This window comes from Vespula vulgaris, chromosome 9 (assembly GCF_905475345.1).
Source record: "Vespula vulgaris chromosome 9, iyVesVulg1.1, whole genome shotgun sequence".
NCBI lineage: Eukaryota > Metazoa > Arthropoda > Insecta > Hymenoptera > Vespidae > Vespula > Vespula vulgaris.
In genome coordinates this window covers 1,416,754-1,436,051 of record NC_066594.1, presented here as the reverse complement: position 1 = coordinate 1,436,051, position 19,298 = coordinate 1,416,754, and the positions used below count along the sequence as shown (strand labels likewise).

The 19,298-nt window shown below is 32.0% G+C and overlaps 2 protein-coding genes across 17 annotated transcripts in view; both read right to left on the bottom strand.

Moving 5' to 3' along the window:
* LOC127066286 (CLIP-associating protein 1-A) overlaps positions 1 to 11,338 on the bottom strand; it is a 39,220-nt gene extending 27,882 nt beyond the window's left edge. For 6 of the 13 annotated variants that reach the window (XM_050999794.1, XM_050999796.1, XM_050999799.1 and 3 more), the window contains exon 1: positions 11,046 to 11,337. In XM_050999794.1, coding sequence (XP_050855751.1) covers positions 11,046 to 11,234 — 189 coding nt within the window. In that variant the 5' untranslated portion in view covers positions 11,235 to 11,337. Of the gene's footprint in view, positions 1 to 8,251; positions 10,978 to 11,045 lie in introns of those variants that run through there. The other 7 variants (XM_050999793.1, XM_050999797.1, XM_050999798.1 and 4 more) reach the window with 3 other exon arrangements.
* A 477-nt stretch (positions 11,339 to 11,815) lies between these two features.
* LOC127066290 (uncharacterized) lies at positions 11,816 to 19,255 on the bottom strand. Of its 4 annotated transcripts, none has more exons than XM_050999815.1 (11): positions 18,371 to 19,255; positions 17,764 to 17,826; positions 17,183 to 17,311; positions 16,972 to 17,106; positions 16,691 to 16,848; positions 16,304 to 16,369; positions 15,805 to 15,955; positions 15,529 to 15,729; positions 14,792 to 15,425; positions 14,439 to 14,706; positions 11,816 to 14,312 (listed from the first exon to the last, which is right to left on the bottom strand). In XM_050999815.1, the coding sequence occupies exons 1-11, from the start codon at positions 18,443 to 18,445 to the stop codon at positions 14,177 to 14,179; spliced, it is 2,016 nt and encodes a 671-aa protein (XP_050855772.1). In that variant the 5' UTR covers positions 18,446 to 19,255; the 3' UTR covers positions 11,816 to 14,176. The 4 variants fall into 4 exon arrangements, with proteins under 4 accessions (XP_050855772.1, XP_050855771.1, XP_050855774.1 ...); XM_050999814.1 differs by lacking the exon at positions 18,371 to 19,255 and adding an exon at positions 18,069 to 18,306; XM_050999817.1 differs by lacking the exon at positions 16,304 to 16,369.
* Between the last annotated feature and the right edge of the window lie 43 nt (positions 19,256 to 19,298).

Genomic DNA, 19,298 nt, shown 5'->3' with positions numbered 1-19,298 from the left:
AAACGAACAATAAAATAAAATTCAAAGAGAGAGATTCGTCGATATTCAAAATTGATATAATAAAAAATCCTTGGATCACAAAAATATCCTTGACGAATTCAAAAAAACAATATTAAAGTTGCATCTTACAGAGATCGTGAAAGAAACATAGAAAATTTATTAACTTAATGACTTAATAATTTAAAATCCCTCAAGCGGTATAAAATTAAACAACGAGGTTACGTTAATTCCGCGGCTCGGTCAATACATTGCGAACCAAGCGATACTTCCTCAATCCAACATTAAATCGTTCAACGGAAATTATACGGAATGATATAGTTTTAATGACACGTTCCGGGCAATAAAACGAAACGAAACGAACACCCGCGTGAATTGAATACAAGAACTAGTCAGGCGATAGCGCGTGTTTATTATGTGCATTAAGAAGAACAAGTTCATAGAAAATAACAAACACTTCTCAACGATCAGTCCTTTATTTCAAAGATGAGAGTAGTAGTTCAGACAAAACCTGTACGAGTATGTAACAATCATTAACGCGTCAATCGATCGATCGTACAATATCGAACACGTGGTTGTCGAATGTGGCTGACGAAAAGCATAATAACAGTTTCTAAACGTTACTGCGACATAGACCAACAAGAATAAAGAGACTCGTGTATCGGGACAAGAATAGCAATCAATAGTCGCAATCAACGGTTTCGCTTGTGTCGAATCGGTAATCAAAAATTTTGTTGCCCACGAATAGTCTTGCATATAGATCGTAGATGCAAACAAACAACATCATCTATCTCACGTATTATTAAATCCGAACTCACAATCGAGTTTTATTATACATAGGGTACACAAGAATTTTTCAATAAATTGAAAATGGTCGCGAACATGTGTGTAGCAAAAATGTGTCGGATTCGTAATTAAAAAGATCGCGCGGATTAAGAAGAAAAAAGAAAATACAAAAAATAATAGATAAATCCAATAAGACGGACTAAACACATTTTCGTAATCGACACTAACTGTCTAGTATTATCGACAATAACCGGCAAGTTGCCATGAAGATAGATAATCCGATTGGTAGATAATCAATGTACCAAATTGGTCAATAGGGAACCACACAAACCGGCATCGACATAGATGCTTTGTAGAATATCTGTTCTACAAGGTGATATAGATCAGACAAATCCGATTGAACGGCTAACGTAGCGAATTACGAAAAACCACGATTAGGTTGGTTCACTTTGGGCAAAGTTCATTGTCATTCAACGGAAAGGACGATCAGATTCCTTTTGTCACGAAAGGAATTAGACAGACAAATGGTTAAGTTCTGGGAATTGGAAGAATGTTCAGAACAAGAACAATCGTCAACGAAAGAGTTAGCTTATGAAGAACATTTTTAAGAAAGAACATATCGAATGATACCAAACAAACGATACTACGTCGTCAGATTATCATTTAACGACCGACAGAACTCTCTTGGAGATTTTCATGCTCATTCATGATTCAAAGATTTAATCTTTTGTAACGTAAATTAAGATATACAAGAGTCAAACCAAAATAAGGAACTAAATCATGCGAAGATATGTTCTAGATAGAGTAAAAAAGATGCTCTGCTATGATTGGATGAAAATCACCAGTTAGGATTCAAAATTAAGCGAATAAAAATTCCTTATGACGACGAATACTATTAGCGAATCCTTTGACTTGACAAACTGAACAAATTTATAAGCACTTATTAATTAAATATAATGACTTAAAGTATCACATCGGCATTCACTTTATCATAGTCAACATTCTATAACAATTAACATTCGACAAGGGAGGAATATAACCATTACATTAGCCGCATTATTAATCAATGGTATTAAGAAGTTACGTTTGCATGGATGATCAACTGACTACACAAGATATTTAATGAATCAATGGCATTCAGAGAGATCGATTAATCGCCCCCACCTAGATTTTAGGTGTTTTCGATTTGAAACAATGCGTCTATACAACGAAAGCACCCGGCTCGTGACTGAACTAAAAAAGCGAGACGACAATGGAACACTGCACCTTGATGAGTCGAATACAAAAAGAAAAGAAAAGAATAGAAACGTGGAACCTGCGTTGGAATTCCAAGAATAATATCGTTGCGTGCACGATCAAATGAAATGAAAACAGACAGACATTCGTAAGTATTTAATCTGTTAAGATTTTTAAGTTCACAACAAAGTCATTATCACAACAAAGCTGATAATGTACAAACTATGAAAGAATCATATTTTAACGAGCTTATAAAATTGTTTATTTCGCTATAAGATATTAAAGATATTCTAATCACGTCCTTTAATCCTTTGTTTTTCGATTATAATGATTTCTAAACCCTTGCACCTGCTCATTTGTTAAACTTGATGGGTCTGTTATACCGGAGCATGGTTTATTAAATTAACAATATGGTAATAGATTCGAAAACTCGACTAATAATTTTCGACAAGATCTTATGAAAAATATTTAAGGAAGTTAAATATTCGAACCAAATGGCGCCATGGACCAACAAAGGGATCTCAAGGTGAACGACCTAATCCTCATCAAGGAGGACAACATCGATGCACTCGATGCTTGGCCGAGTGACGGAAATATACCCGGACGCGGACAAACGCCGTGCGCGTGTTATCAGTCAAAACATTCAGCGGGACGTACAAAAGACCCGTAAATGGGCTCTACCCTATTCCAATAGAGAAAGATTAATAAACAATGAAGACGGTGCTATTGATGCTTAGTTCAAGACAATACCTATGATGACCATTATTTTGTATTCAACTTAAGATTATATTATTCTACTATTTTATGTATAAACTATTTGAATTATCACTGTATTATTATTACCAAATATATATTTCAATTGATTTAAAATTTCTAGATTACAATTAACTTAATATGTCGTATTTAGATATATCAATTGTATAGGTTCAATTAATTAGTAATAAATCATGACAGTTTTTATGATTTTTCAAACCTTGTTGCATGTTTCTTTTCTAATTCTAAGATAGAAAGCATTTATCACTTTGATCATAGGTGAATCTTAATACGATAGGCAATTGCATTGCGACGAATCTAATTATCTCGATCATCGATGGATTTTCGATCCTGATGAATCTTAAATGCTATTTCGTTTCTAGTTTTAATTAAATCGTGTTTTGCCGACTTATAATTTCAAATCAAGAGCATGGGGTAATTTTAGAAAACAGAAAAAGAGAAAGGAAGGAAATGATTCTTGATTGGTCAAAGGTTCATTCGCCTCGAGTATGTTAAAACAATTTTCCTAATTTACGACTACAAATAGATAATTAGACGCACGTGTTTCGGCTCCCATTCTAATTCGGTTCTAATTATTACATATCTGCATGGAATGTACGTACATATGTTAAAAAACAACATCCTTCGTGAATGTCACATGCGTTCGTTGAAACTGCATGCATAATAAAGACTGCTATTTATTAGATCAATATTTTTAAACGTTTTGTAATAAATAAACGCTCGATATTTATAATAAAACATTATTACATATTATATATAACTCGTGAGTATATTACACCGATTAATACAAGAATGATTAATATTTTAATCGAGATATTTGTGAATACGATAACTTAATCAATATTTTAAACGGATGATCAGCATTTATAATAAATCCACACGCAACTCTGACACTTAATTATTTATATTGATCATTTATATTACTTAATGATATTTTGTTATAAATACTGATCAAAATATTTATATATATTGATCATTTATTTTACAAAATTCTTATTTATAATTAATAAAAATATTGACGAAATAAATAAAAGCGACGTTTAAACACTAATAATAAAATTAAATAAATATAATTAAGTATGAGTACTCAGAGAGTTACTTTTATCTCGCAGATTATTTGTAATGAAACATTATTTAAGCGAGCGAACGATGATAAGTGCTTTCCGTTGTAACAACGTGTGTACAGCACTTATAATTATTAATCTATGACACGAAATCACATTTGACACGTTCAGTGATTTTCCGACACAAGAGTGAAACTGTCAAAGTTTCTAAAGTATACATCGATGTTTCTCTAACTTTCAATATCTGTGTATTCCTTTTAACATTTCAGTAACTTCGCTTTACTTCTTCTTAAGTAAAAGTTGACTGAATTTGTTCGAAAAACTTGTCAATATCTCAATACTCGTATATAAGTTATAAATGTGTAAATGGATTATGTTTGCTTGTTTCTTTTTTATTTTTTTTAATTACAAGATATACGCTCGTAAATTAGTTTGATTATATACGACGTAAACCTCATATAACGCGGTACTTAAACAACGCAATTCCGACATAATGCGGTCTTGAAATTTTTTAATTTTCTTTTTGTTTGTATATATATTATTATAAAATGCATATGTACGTGCTTCTTTTTAATTTAATTTTCATATTTCGAAGATAGCTATAACGATTAAAATATACGTTTTATTTTATTTTGCTGAAAATATTTATCCATGCGTTATGTGCGATCAAGTTAATATTCTCTTTGTAGTATTTATAATCTTATATATATATATATATATATATATATATATGCATACACAGACACACACACAATCATTCACATCACGGTTCGTGCGTTAATTTAAATGAATTACTCGAATTAAAATATATTCCTATTTTAATTAAAATATATTCTTGTTTTGTCATGTCGGTATGTTGTCTACGTAATATATATATGAAACTTAACCACTCCCATTCTTTTATTAAATCCAAGTTTCGTATAACGCGATTAATATAACGCGATATTTCTACGAAATATAATATACAAAGTTTACCTATGTTTCGTTACTTTCTTGTCTACCTTATAAAAACTTATTGAATATTTCTTAAAACTAAAAAAAAAAAAAAAAAAGAATAAAAAGGAAAAAGAACATTGGTATTGATTGTAGACAACACTAACAGAAAATCTTTTAGAACAAACACATTGACCGATATGCGTGATATTGGAGATTAAAATATACGGAATATACGAATATGTCTATATGTATGCAAGAGCAAAAGAACAAGAGAGAAAGAGAAAGAGAAAGAGAAAGAGAAAGAGAAAGAAACGATGAAAGAGAAATGACCATGGACAAGGAAGGTAGTAAATCGAAGATAGAAGCTACATGGAAACTTCATTCGATGTTTGCATATACATAGATGCATATATACTACTAAGAAAGTCTAATCCGCATGTGTAGTTGAACGTTTGAATGCGTTTTAACGAAGATCTATACATAGGCATATAAACCTATTTTAAAGCCACGGGGTAAACGTTCTCTTGGGGCTCTCTCGTCTGGCTGTGACATCACTGCCCAGTACCGAAGCTTTTTATTACTCTTCTCTTCCCCCACATCCCTCGCGCTACCGCATAAATTCCGTATTATTAGACTTACCCATAACGCCTTACTTTTCACCCACTGAATGTGGTTTCCCAAAAAAGAAAAAAAAGAAACAAGTTTAATCGTTGATCTTCGACAAGTATCTCGAACGATTATTATATCGAAAATATAATGAACGTAACGATTTTTCTAATAACAAATTCATCAACATTTGTTTATAACTTTTTAATACCTATTACTACGAATTCACATATTCGCTTGACTCTAGTTGTCAAACTCGAGAAAACTATCATAGAGGAGTCACGTGGGTGGTACACATATATTTCTCTTTCTTCAATCGTTAAATTCTTATAAATAAAATAAATGAAAATTATTGTATTATACATACATACATACATACATACATATATATATCATTCTAAAAAACTTTTACAATAACTATCGATTGATACTTGCTTCTGTTAGAAAGGATAGAAGAAAAAGAAAAAGGAAAAAAGAAAACTAAGAAAAGAAAAAAGAAAATGCTTCCACTGCAATTACACGGTTAGATAGTATTATTACGTAAACGGGAAAAAGATAACATTGCAGAGACCTAGAGGTAAACCTTTATAAATTTCTAAAAACAGAGCATTGATAAAAAAGAAAAAAAAAATTAAAGGGAAGCTATCCAATGTATGTGATCGAAAAGATAAAAGAGATTTTCATTCCCCTTGAGAAGACACGAACGAACTTTCAGACAACGTCCAGCTGTCGTAAGGATCGAACATGGCGGTAGGCCGTTTGCCAAAAATGCCAATGTAACACAATGGCCTGTTCACCGAGAAATTAAGGGCGAGTCGCAATCTTAGGTTAGGAGGGATGCTATACGTTCGTTAAGAAACACTGTGCTATCGAATAGTGTGCTTGCTTCTTTTAAGAATACAACGAGATGCTTATACACACACTTTTACTTCTTCGTGTTTCTTATACATTTGTGTGTATGCGTGTATGAGTGGATATATATCTATGTATAAAGGACCATCTGGATAACGATAAGAGAAGCCAAGTCCGATACACACTCTTTTGCTCTTTCAATTTTCTTTTCGTCATGCAGAAAATAAAAGAGAAAAGGAAAGAAATGAGAATGTACAAAAAAAAAAGAAAAAAGTAAGCTCTTATTTGTAGGTTACATGTAAGAAAAAAAGCAACAAGTAGTTAACCTTCCGCTTTAGTAATTAAAACGTGTTAATTTCTTTCGATAAATAGAACGTACATATGTACTTACTTATTTCTTTCCAATTAACTATTCGTAAAGATCAATATACGTATGAAAGATTAATAACGAAATTAAGATCGTAAATGAAATCGTAAATAAATTTAACATACATACATATGTATATGGCGGCCCTTAATTTGTGATTTTTCATTTGTTTCGGTAAATCTTGAAAAAAAATATGTATATATATATATATATATATATATACATATATATGTCGAACGTAGAAGAAATCGTCGTTAGTCGTTAGAGAACGTCATTCTCCGAAGGAAATAGCATCATCTTTCTCTCTCTCTCTCTCTCTTTTTCTACTTTTTTTTCCTTCCAAGGAGAGACATTGAGAGAAAAAAAAAAGAACTAGGAGAGCAACTGACGACCACTCGTCGTATTATGCGTGAACGTAGTTAGTAAGTAGTGGGAGATTCGAGAAACTGTTGGCGCCACTGTCGCGTCGGCTGCAACTACGACGACATAAAAATTCACAATCGGCGGGAAAATGAATATAGCCGATGGAAATATGTATGTATGTTGGAATCGGAGAAGGTGACACACAAGCGTGAAATAATAAAAAAAAAGAAAAAAAAAAGGAACAAAAAACGAGAAAAAAAACCATTCTAAATATAGCAATGAACGGTCCAGATTACGTGTGCACCAAGTGGTAGTGCATTAGTGTACGTGTATGCGTGTCGCTCGTCTGTGTGCGTACATATACGTGTTGATGTACGTGCGTAGATAGAATCTCAGGTAGTAAGACGCACGCGAGCGAATCCAATACGAGTCGAACGCATCCGCGTGTGTTAGTTAGTCTCATGCATAAAACATTTGCCATAAATCCATAATAAGAATTGCACGATCGAAGGAGAACCGAATTTTGATCGATTCGACCCCGGGAACAAGCTCGAGCAGACCGTGTAATCGTCGAGAAAACAATGACAAATTTGTCTCTTCCCTCTCCTTTCCTTTCTTCCTCTTGATCCATACTTCATACTTATTTAGTTACTTACATACTTAGCATTATAAAACAGAATTACATAGATCGCGTCATCGCGACGCAAACTTACGGATAAAAACCTTTTACTCATACGATCTTTCGAACTATGTACATACGTATACAAAAAAAAAAAAAAGACATACATATTTCAATTTCTTTGACATTTTTTATTCGCAAGTTTTATCGAGATTGCTGTTAAACGAATCTCATAATACGCGATGAAATAGAAAACGTATAACGATAATCTAGACGATAATATTGACAAACTTATTCATTTCATTTGTCTTCATTTATTTCCTTTTTATTTTTATTTTTACTTTTTGTACTTCTTCCAAACAAATTCGTTTACTACAAATTCTTGGAAGTTTACTTCTTCGACATTGATAAAGATGTTCTCTCTCTCTCTCTCTCTCTCTCTCTCTCTCTCTCTCTCTCTCTCTCTCTCTCTCTCTCTCTCTCTCTCTCTCTTTTCAAAGTCGTTCTTTATAAACGCGTTTTATAGTATACCGAAGGAAATCTTAGCAAGTACGAATAACGATGACCAGCAAAGGACACCTCTCCCCCACGTACGTACACATACATACATACATATATACGTACTATATATTTATATACATATATACATACATGGCGTGAAAGTTTTTTTCCTTATGCGACATGCGTCTTGAACGAGTCGAGGTTCTCCATGACATCGTCGTCTTCATCGTCGTCTTCTTCGTCGTCTTCGTCTTCGTCTTCGTCTTCGTCGTCGAGAAGCTCAGCGACAAATTTAACCAAGAAAGAAAGCGATCTCCTCAAAGCAAAGGGGACTTGTCGGAGAACTCGTACGAAAGAACGTTCGGAATCGTACTTACTTACGTGTTTTTTAATCGCAATCTCGTTGCAAATATCGCGCGACACAATCTTAAACGCGATCAGCGGTAAAATTCAAGGAGTATCGCCATTTTTGGACATACCGTGCAACTTAAGAAAACAGTTACGCGTCGTAGTCCGTTTTGCTTTATCGATTCTACGGAATATGACTCATCTGAACACACCGTCGTAGATCGTTGACATATGATTTTTTTTCCTTTCTCTCTCTCTCTCTCTCTCTCTCTCTCTCTCTCTCTCTCTCTCTCTCTCTCTCTCTCTCTCTCTCTCTCTCTCTCTCTCTCTCTCTCTATCTATCTCTCTATCACTTTTATAAAATGTTTATAATACGCGTAGGAACTCGTCGTGAAGTTGTTTGACTATAGTTATTAGACTCTTCTCGTTTCTATCATTCGTAATGTAAAAGTTTTCAGATACGTACGTATTTCATTTATTATTAAACAAATTCTCGACACGCAATACTCGATCGTACGATAATTAAATAATACAGAATCATTCGGTTTATTTATCTAACGGAAAAGAAATTCGTCATCGTTTCAGAAAAATAAATAAATAACGGTCAACCAAATACACGGTACGTTTCTTCTTCTTCTTCTTCTTCTTCTTCTTATATACTATTCGCTTACTTATTTATTATATTTTCAAATGGTTATATAACGACCACAATGGACAATTACAATCGCCGCTTGACTACAGATGGTTGACAATGAGCGAGAATAATATAATAACGCGATTTATGTCGATGAGTATGCATGCTAAAACGTGACTCAATTAAAAGAAAGTTATTATTAGAAATGCTTATCAATATTTTGTGATTTGCGTTTAAACGTCAACTGGCTGACTCTTCTTCCGTTATATTTGAGAATTCTTGTGCTTATTTCGACGAAATAAAATCTCGACTTAACATGATAGAATAACAAAAAATACATACATACATACATAGATAAATAATTTTTTTTCACTTAGAACGAAAGAAATCATTATTTCGTACGCAAGTATTTGAATGAACTCGTTTTTGCAGAAAGGAATCCATCTCCTCGTCGAGGGGAGTGTCTCGATTTCGCAAACATTTACTAAACCCTGTAAACCCCTTAAAGGAACACGATACACTCTCCATATAGTTCCGTCAACTATATCGGTTTGCACCTTTCGACGTGCATCGAAGCTATGCTTGAATTGCTCCTTGGTGATCCTCGAACTTTTGAACTTTTGAACTTCAAAAGAGTAAGTATATGTACATATGTATGTGAGTACTATGTATGTACATACGTATGTACCACGTGATATGCAAAATAAGATATCTTTCCGACGTCAAAACGAATTAACCTATTCACATATAAGTACGTCTCTCTTACGAATAATATCACTCGTCAAATTATTAAACTGAAAAAGAGAAAGACAGAGAAAAAGAGATAGAGAGAGAGAGAATGACGAATCTTACAAACTAAACTTTAACGATATAGAGTAATAAAAAAGTTGAGAATAAATAGTCCTCGATATTATATGGTTCCTTGAATTTCGCCGAATGAGCACCTCTGTACGTAACGAAACGAAAGAGTAAACGTAGAGGAAAAGAGAAGGAGAAGGAAAGACAGAGAAAAAGAGAGAGAAAGAGAGAGGGGAATATCGTGTAGGAGAGGGGTTGTCATTCGGCACACCCCACTCCCACTACATGGTCATCGAATGAAAGCGTACTCGAAGAAAGGATATTCGTCAACTTTGTTGTTTTTTTTCTAGTTCCCTTCATCTTCTTCTTCTTCTTCTTCTTCTGTTCCTTCACGACTATAATTCGTATGACGATTCCTTGCGTCTAGACTGCTTAGCGACTAAACTACACTTTAAAGACAGAGAAAGAGAGAGAGAAAGAGAGAGAGAGAGAGAGAGAGAGAGAGAGAGGAGCGCGCATTCGCACGTGCTTTATCCGCGCGTAACCGCAGCACCAAAGATATAATATATATGTATACATGTACGTGTATGTAAATATATACGTGACGACAGAGAAACACACCACCACCACCACAACAACAATACAACAACGATAATGAAAATTCTTCTGGCGTTCTTGTTCCGAGTTCCTTTTATTCTTTCCTTCCTTTTTTTTCTCTCTTATCTCTGTTTAAGTCGTTCTTTCTCTTTACTCCGTTTGAAAAGACGGTAAAATAAATCTGTCATAAGAATGACCGATACCAATCGGAATTCGTCACGTAGAGACATCGCTTTATGATCGATGACGGTTCTCCTTTTGCCATTTACGGAGCGTTTACGGGGTGTTCGCCTTTCCATGCTTATCCGCGCGTTTCCTACGGAGTCGCGAAGGAAAGGCGGACCATCGACAAGGGGAGGAGACAAGAAGGGAATGAGGGAGGGGGGCACGAGGGGAGAAGGAGGAAAGAGAGAGAGAGAAAGAGAGAGAAAGAGAGAGGCTCGAAGAAGATCCGTCGCGAACGTCCGACGCGACCCAGACGCACCCACCCATTCATGTATCTATTTATTTATTTATCTATTTATCTTTTAAAGACATAATCGGTATACGAAAAATCAATTTACTTACCTTCGGATTGCCGTTGGTTAGCCACGGTATCACGTTGTCGATGAAGAGTCCGATGTCTTGACATTCGATGCTTTTATCCGGGTCACCCAGGTAGTTCAGTACCAAATCACCGACCGAAAGTTTTTTCTTTATATCCGTCGTGGACAGCAACGGCATAAAACCGTCCATGTCCCGCGGATTTCCCGACATGGCGCCCGATAGTACGTCTAAAACGATTGTAATCTCTATCAACGTACGAGCACTGCGATCATCGGCACCATACACGCGACGCCATCTTGATTTCACTGTCCTACCGTTTCTCTATCTTTTTCTCTTTCCTTCTCTCTCTCTCTCTCTCTCTCTTTCTCACTCACTCTTTTTCACTCTCTCTCTCTCTCTCTCTCTCTCTCTCTCTCTCTTTCTTTCTCTCTCTTCCTTGCTCCAGCGACAACAGCGCCATTCTACGCTCGCGAGGCGTATAATCAAACTATTTTTCGATAGTTCCTCGAGATATTCGAATTGGCGCCTTTTACGATGTGACGCTCTTAAAGGATAGGCTATTGTGTTTCTCCACGACGATTTATCTTCGGTTGATAGTGAAAATAAACACGTGTGTATCGCACAATCGATCGGCTACTACTAATGTTTTACGTTCACACTTTCGTTCATTCGGATTATTTACAGGATTGTGAGATATTATAAAGATATTTTTGCACGATGGTAAGTACACTTTTTTGTTTTGTTTTTGTTTTGGTTTTTTTTTTCCTTTTTATAAAATTAGTACTACTAAATTACTCGGTTTACATTTGCGATGATTTAATGAATATGTTTGTATATACATAGTTACATTTACATATACATTATTAGATATTTACAATTATTATTATTAATAATTATGCTTTTGCGACAATCTTTAATGCTATAGCATATTAGTGAAGAAAATACTTGTTGAAGTCTATGATTCGTAATTTACATTGAGAACAACAACATGATTATTAACTAATCTTCCTAAGTAGAGTCGAAAGGTTTTTACATTTAACTTTTATGATGGAAGAATCGTGCAAAGTACCTCCCTCTTGGATAAAGATTTCAAAAAAATTATTACGCTCTGTACAATATTGCCAAATAAAATTTTAAAGAAAAAGTATAATATATTGTATATTTTTTCTATAACTTTTACTTTGACAAAATAAAAATTATAAGTGTAAAAAGCTAATTTTAATAAGACACGTTTATATGACATTTTCTGCTTAAGAAATTTCCAAATTTAGAGTATAATATCAGAAAAAATATAGTATTTTATAATTTTACATCAATTTAACTAGTTTATAAATAAAAATATGATAAGAAAATGTGCAGTAATTCTCATGATACCTCTTATAAAAATGTAATTGCCTCTCTTATAAAAACTGCTTTTCGTCTGTGTTTAAAATTTGAATTAATTGTGTTTTTCGGTAATTATATATCAATAATAAATAATATTTGTTAGTATATTATATATATGTTTGTGTGTATGCATTTGTTTATTTACACTCGCACATATATACATATACATTATGTATACATTACATATATATTACTCTTTATAAATAGCATATTGCATGCACATTTTAAAGTATTTATTACAATCCATATATGTCCCATCTTCATATTTAAAAATGCTAACAACTATATCACATCCCGCTGCGATAAAACTGATAAAATCTTTTGTTAGGATATATATTTTAGATAATGTCTTTGCTATAATCTCTTGGAACTAATCGATACGATTTTGTATGACTGGATCATTTCTTATAATAATTTTTAAGATTACATAAGCCATAATATGTAAAACTACAAGATATTTTTTGATAAATGTTTATGTTCTGTATTGTAGCTCTATATTTAAATAAATGTGCTTGTTAGAATTTTTTAAATCCTGGCTATTTTTATCACTTCATTCTACCTGAGTATACAGGTTATTTCCAAATTGGTGTCATTAACTATATAGGCGTATACCACACCTCAAAACTAAAAATCTTAATAAATACAAGTCTTTCTTACATATAATCGTAAATAATTATATGTATATTGCATATATTATATATATATATAAAAGCAACTCCCCACATACATAAGTATGTAAGAAGTTGTTTTAAGGAGACTATATAACATTATTGACTAATGTCAATTACTTTAATGAATTATGATTAATAAAGATCTGTTCTATATATCTTTTAATGATAAAATATAAATACTTTTTCCAAGCACTATATAGCGATGAAGAAAAGAAATGTTCATGAAATTTCAATTTAATACCTATGATAATTTTCTTCGTCGTTCTTGTGCTATGGAAAAAGAGGCATAAAAATTCTATTCTGTTGTAATTTGTTTGAATTTAAATTATAGTTACAAAGTTTCCTACTTTGATTATTAAAGTTTAATATATATTTGTAATAGCTCTGTATTTGTATCGTACAGCAGTTATTACTAATTTAAGCCAAAAATATAGAAGAGCACTGCAAATACAAGAACTGCGTACGATTAGCAAGAGCAATTTATGTAATTAATTAAATATTTATTTAATATTAATATTTACTATATATTGCTTGCTTTAACGAACTTTTTCTCTATGGCTTATTATACATTGAATGAATAGAAGATTAATGGAATGATTTTTAATGATTCTCTGATCAATGTACTTCAGTTAATATATATATATATATATATATATATATATATTAACCATTTTATGCAAGTATATATACATATATATATGCTTCCATAAAATCTTTTAGGCTTTTTAGAATTATAATAATGTACTAAAGTACATACAGATTTAAAAATAGTGATTACTGGCACTAACAGGAAAAAAGCAAATTCAAAAAGTGCATATATAAATATTTTAAAAGACAATGCAATTTCACATTCTACCTTACAGACATTCATTATATATGAAATAGTATTTACAAAATAATATTCTATATGCACCGTATTTTAACTAGTTCCTAGTCATAAAAAATGAAACATAAAACAGTGGATTCACGTGTACAAATGAATTTCTAACAAAAAATACTGCTTTGATATTATATCGCATTATTCAATTTTTGAACACTTTTCTTTTTTATGCTTAATTTGCTAAAATGAGGTCGATATTAAAAAGAAAAAGAACGTTACTGTTGTTGCTGAAGCTGTTGTAATAAAGGACAGACTTCTACCAATGGTGTACCTAGAATCTCTTGACAAACTTGATTCATGTCAGGTTCCATCATAAGAGATGATATTTGATCTTCTGTTAACATCTCCACGCTAAATAAAAAAGACAAAATTATTTATTAACAAATTATTATATAAATATCTGTATATATATACACGCAAACATAAGGATCGTATGTGTGTGTGTATTTCCTTAAGTTTTCTATTTAACAAATTTACCTGGCTAAACTTTCGCTGTCTGAAGTTTCTTCATCTGCATTGAGATAAGTCATAGTTTTTTCTAAAGGACTTGGAACCTTCTTTCCTTTCGATTCTGATTTTTCAAATTTCTCCTTATCTCTTTCACTTGTTTTTGGTTCGCTAGAACGACGCTCTGTTAGACCAGATATGTTTAGCATCATCATTCCATGATTTAACAATTCTTTGACTCGTTCTCCTGTTCCTCCACTCCATAACATATCCAAAGATTGTCTTCTACTTGAATTAGCTAAAAGATAAAATATTTTACATGTTTTAATAAATTTAATCATCCTATAAATAATATGAATTATTTAAAAGCTTCTATAACATACCAGAACTACCATCGCTCATTTCACTGGCAGCGGAACTTCGAGTAATCCAATTAGCTAAACTACTATCCAATTTACCCTTACTTCTTACTGATGGACTTCGTGTGACTTCTGCTCTTTTTTCTTCGCTTAAACTAACTTCATTCGTTCGTGTCATCGCAGGTAGTGATTTTTGTGAAACTAATCGTTTCCGATTATTTTGATCATTATGTAATGTTTGAATGTTCACTGGAAGAATTGGAAGATTGACATTTTCAGGACTCAAATCCATTGGCAAAGGTTTATAAGGAATTTGATCTTCTTCATCGGAATAGATGTCATTGTTGTAATAAATTTCATCCGGAGAATTGTTCAAACTAATTTCTGTCCATTCTTCGCCATTCTGTGTTACAGAATTATTTTTCTCATCGCGCACAGGTGATTGAATCTTAACTTTCTTTTCAATAGGAGATATAATGCTAGAAAGATCAGATAGACGAGATGTAGAAGAACTTGTATGATTTAATTGTACGATATGTTTCGTGTCAGTTGTGGCGATGCTTCGCGGACGGTCTCGCTTTATATATTTTCGAGGTTCTGTAGTTGAAAGATTCATATTATTTAGGCCCAAATATTCAGAGGATGGATTCCTCTCAATCTGTAATAAGTAATATTTATGATTAATTTTAACAATAATTGCAAGTAATTTATAAGCTTGAGAAAATGTTATATACATATATATATATATATATATTATTTACTTTGGTAGGCACAAGGCAAGGAGTACTCGGACTCATTCTTTCAGGGAGACGTAAATATTCATCACTAGTATAATCTGTACTATCCGGTGAACCAGTTACACTTGAGTCAGTTGGAGTCGCTGTATTTGTCTGTATAGAGGAAGGATCTGCACCATCTCTTATATGTTTTCCAAAATCATCTGTAGTATCACATTGCCTTGTCTGAAAGAACGATTACAAATTTTCTGAATTACTTTTGATTATACAAATTTAAAAGATCTATTTTATAATACTTACTCTATGTATCTCGTCACTAATACGTTCCAAATTTCTCAAAGCTTCCGCATATGTCATTTTAGCTTCACCAACTGACCTCTCCAATACACTAACTTTCATCTTTTGTTCTTCCAACATTTGATTGAAATGTGCTTTCATTTCATAATAAGGCCTGCATATAATTTATAATTTAATGATAAATAATTGTTTATGATAATAATATGAAATTTAATTATTTAAAATATTTAATTTGAGAAATTTATACAGATTGACAAAGAACCATGATCTATATCTTATATTCAATTTACAATAGAAGAAAATGAAACATTTTCATTTTTTGCAGATACATATTTTCATAACGTGATTTTGATAATATAAATATTATATTAATATATTTATAAATATACCATTCATGCACAAACAGGATGACAATTCAAAAATAAAATTTCAAATGATGCTGGTTTAATAACTCACACAAAATAAAATATAATACAAAAAAAAGATTATCTATCCTACTTACAACATGAGCAAGTTGTGCCTGTAGGCGATACTGTTTATCAGAAGCAAGCTGCGACGTGCACCCATACTGCCAACATGAATATAACCAAAAGACATAAATATCCTAACATCTATATAAAAAATCATATCTACATTCAAGAATATTATATTAAATATAATTGGTGGAGAAAAAAAGTAAATGCAAACACTACTAAATACAAAAGGAAAGAGAAAATATATTTAAAAAAAACATATAAAAACTTGATAATAATGTATAATCAAGACACTTTGATAAAGGGTTCTAAATTAGCTGGGTTGTTTGTTTAAAAATGCAATAACTTTCATGCAATAATAATATCATTGAAATCGTAAAAAATATTTTAACACATAAATTAATGGTTATTCATACCTTGACTTGGCAATAGCACGTTTCAATTCTCGTTGTAATCTTTGAACTTCGTGTTCTGCTTTATGGTACAACGCAGTCGTATGCCTATGTTCTGCTTCAGAAAGAGCTCGTTCATGTTCTGACTCATTAACTCTAGCTGTTGCATGATTTAACATTTCCTATATTTATGTTCAATGAAAGATTACAAAAGTAGAGATCCTTGTAGTATTTATCAATATTTTGCATTTAAGCTATGATATATATATGTATGCATGTGTATATATATATATATATATATATACCTGCCACGCATGATCAAAACATCTTCCTTCTGTTCTTAATCCCTCTTCGGCTAAATATACCATCTCTTTGGCAGCTGCATGTTGACTATTGGCTCTTTCAAATCTAATTGCAGCCTTTTGTGTCTCCTGTAGAGCCTACAATATATTATTATTTATATATTATATTTATAACAATATTATATATCATTATAAGTATCACTCTTTTAGTTACTTCTTTTGCTTTAAATCTAGCATCATAATAAGGTCTAGACTTTTCTATACAGGCTCCAAGTTTCTTAGCCAGAGAATCAATTTTAATAGTAGATTCGCACAATAACTCCCTGAATGTGGCTCTTGCTTCCTAAAATAAAAATAAGATATATATTTGTTAGTATTTATCAATATATATATTTTCAAATATAATTATAACAAAACAAATTATTTATGAATGGAATCTAATGTATAATATAAAGCAATGTAAAATACATGTATCGTAATTTATCCTGATAAGGCAAATCAGTACAAAGTCTCACGTCATGAATAGTTTCTTTAGCTGTCATTGTGATAAACGACTACGTAGATGATCATCTTCATGAGCTATTATCCATTTTGCCCGTATGCTATACATCAATCACTTCAATGAAATCTAGTCAGAACTCGTTTCAAAACTTGCAATTAATTTGAACCTTTGAAGAATACATGTTTTCTAATTTAAACTTTAGTTAAATAAAAAAAAATAAATAAATAAAAAAAGAAAAAAGAATTAATGACGAAAATTAAAAACACGTTTATATACATTTTTATTATACTCACATCCAAATCGACTTCAAGTTTATTGATATCATCGGTAGCTGTGTTCAATCTTTCAAGTTCAATCTGTAATAATTACAACGGTATAAGAATTAACATATGCATAAAATCATTATGAATATACAGTGATATGTAACATATTGTTACATACGTGATAAAATTAAAAAATTAGAAAAGGTATCTAAGTAATTTGTAAATACAACGACAAAGATAGAGATAATTAATATATTTTTTTTTTCTTTTCTTTTTTTCTTATTTTACTTTATTATAATACAGTTCACTTATATAACGATAAATAAAAAATTTACTGTCATAATTTGTCTCGTGCCAATTGTGATAAAACAGTTTCTATAGGGACGATGGAGGGAGAGAGGAGAAACTAAATGCATCGACCATATTTTCTAACGTAACAAATGACATATAATCGAATAAAATTAGAAAATACATATCGGGCTTGTATAACAATTTAAACACATTACGAATGTATCTTGACGTGTAAAAACACAGCCGATAAAAGCTGCTGATCGCATAATACGGAAATGTCAATGTCGTAAACGCCTGATCGCGAAAGCCATGACACTCTGTTTGTTTAAGAGAAAAATTGTCTTACCTGTACTCTAGGATCCACCGCATCGTCAACACGATCAGAATCATCGTCACATTCCTTTTGTACACGTCCACTCATAATTAAAGCTAAAAATGAATTTTATTTACAATTTTTCATGGCACCTATATCGTCTGCTACATATCAGGTAGCCATGTTGGATGTTAGAACATATCCGCAGGGCCGTGCGTAGATCGTTCTGCTAATCAACGATTACTTAAAACTTCAAAATATAAATCAAGAACTTGTTCAAAACCAATAATACGTGTGATATCATTATCTATCTATTGTGAAAATATACGAGAATATCGAATTAATTGAATTCGATATAGAACGTGCTAGATCAATCTCAAATAACACACTTAAAATTTCAAGCACGAGGTCAGGGTCAACTTTTATATATGTGTGTTTCAAATCGAAGATTCATAGATTTACGACAAACACGCGATTAAGAAAGATCTAACATGGAACAGAATTATCCTACGTCTAAACGTTGACAACGTCGAATCATACGATAATTAAATGAAGCGGGTTTGGATGTTATCAAATCAGAACAAACTAATGGTTATTCGCATGGAAACGTTGAATTTTTCACGTAATACGTTGTTCAGAAAGTTATACGTTATACGTAATACTGTGAATTACTTACATTTCACATCGTTATTTGAATTGCAAAAATAAATCTTCGAGCGTCAAATATTTGTCATTTCAATACGACGGAAAAGATAACATAAAAACATGGAAACAAATATGAAAATTCTTCGAGAATATTTATATTTTATTTATAACAAGGTAAATTAAACGATTAAAGAGGAACGAGGAGTGCTCGATAATTATGAAGAAGAAAAAAAGGATAAAGATATTTATTCCCCTATCGAAGTCGAGAATTCGAATGTTCGCGCGGTTTCGTACGATCGTCAGATTTCAATATGGC

Bases quoted from the DNA above. Each gene is read 5' to 3' on its own strand.
- LOC127066290 (XM_050999814.1), bottom strand. From the start codon at position 18,149: ATGCATTTAGTTTCTCCTCTCTCCCTCCATCGTCCCTATAGAAACTGT. The intron at 15,730-15,804 runs GTAAGTATTATA...TCGTTCTTTCAG, and splicing joins TTAGTGACGAGATACATAGA to ACAAGGCAATGTGATACTAC. The intron at 15,426-15,528 runs GTAAATAATATA...TACTTATTACAG, and splicing joins CTTGCCTTGTGCCTACCAAA to ATTGAGAGGAATCCATCCTC.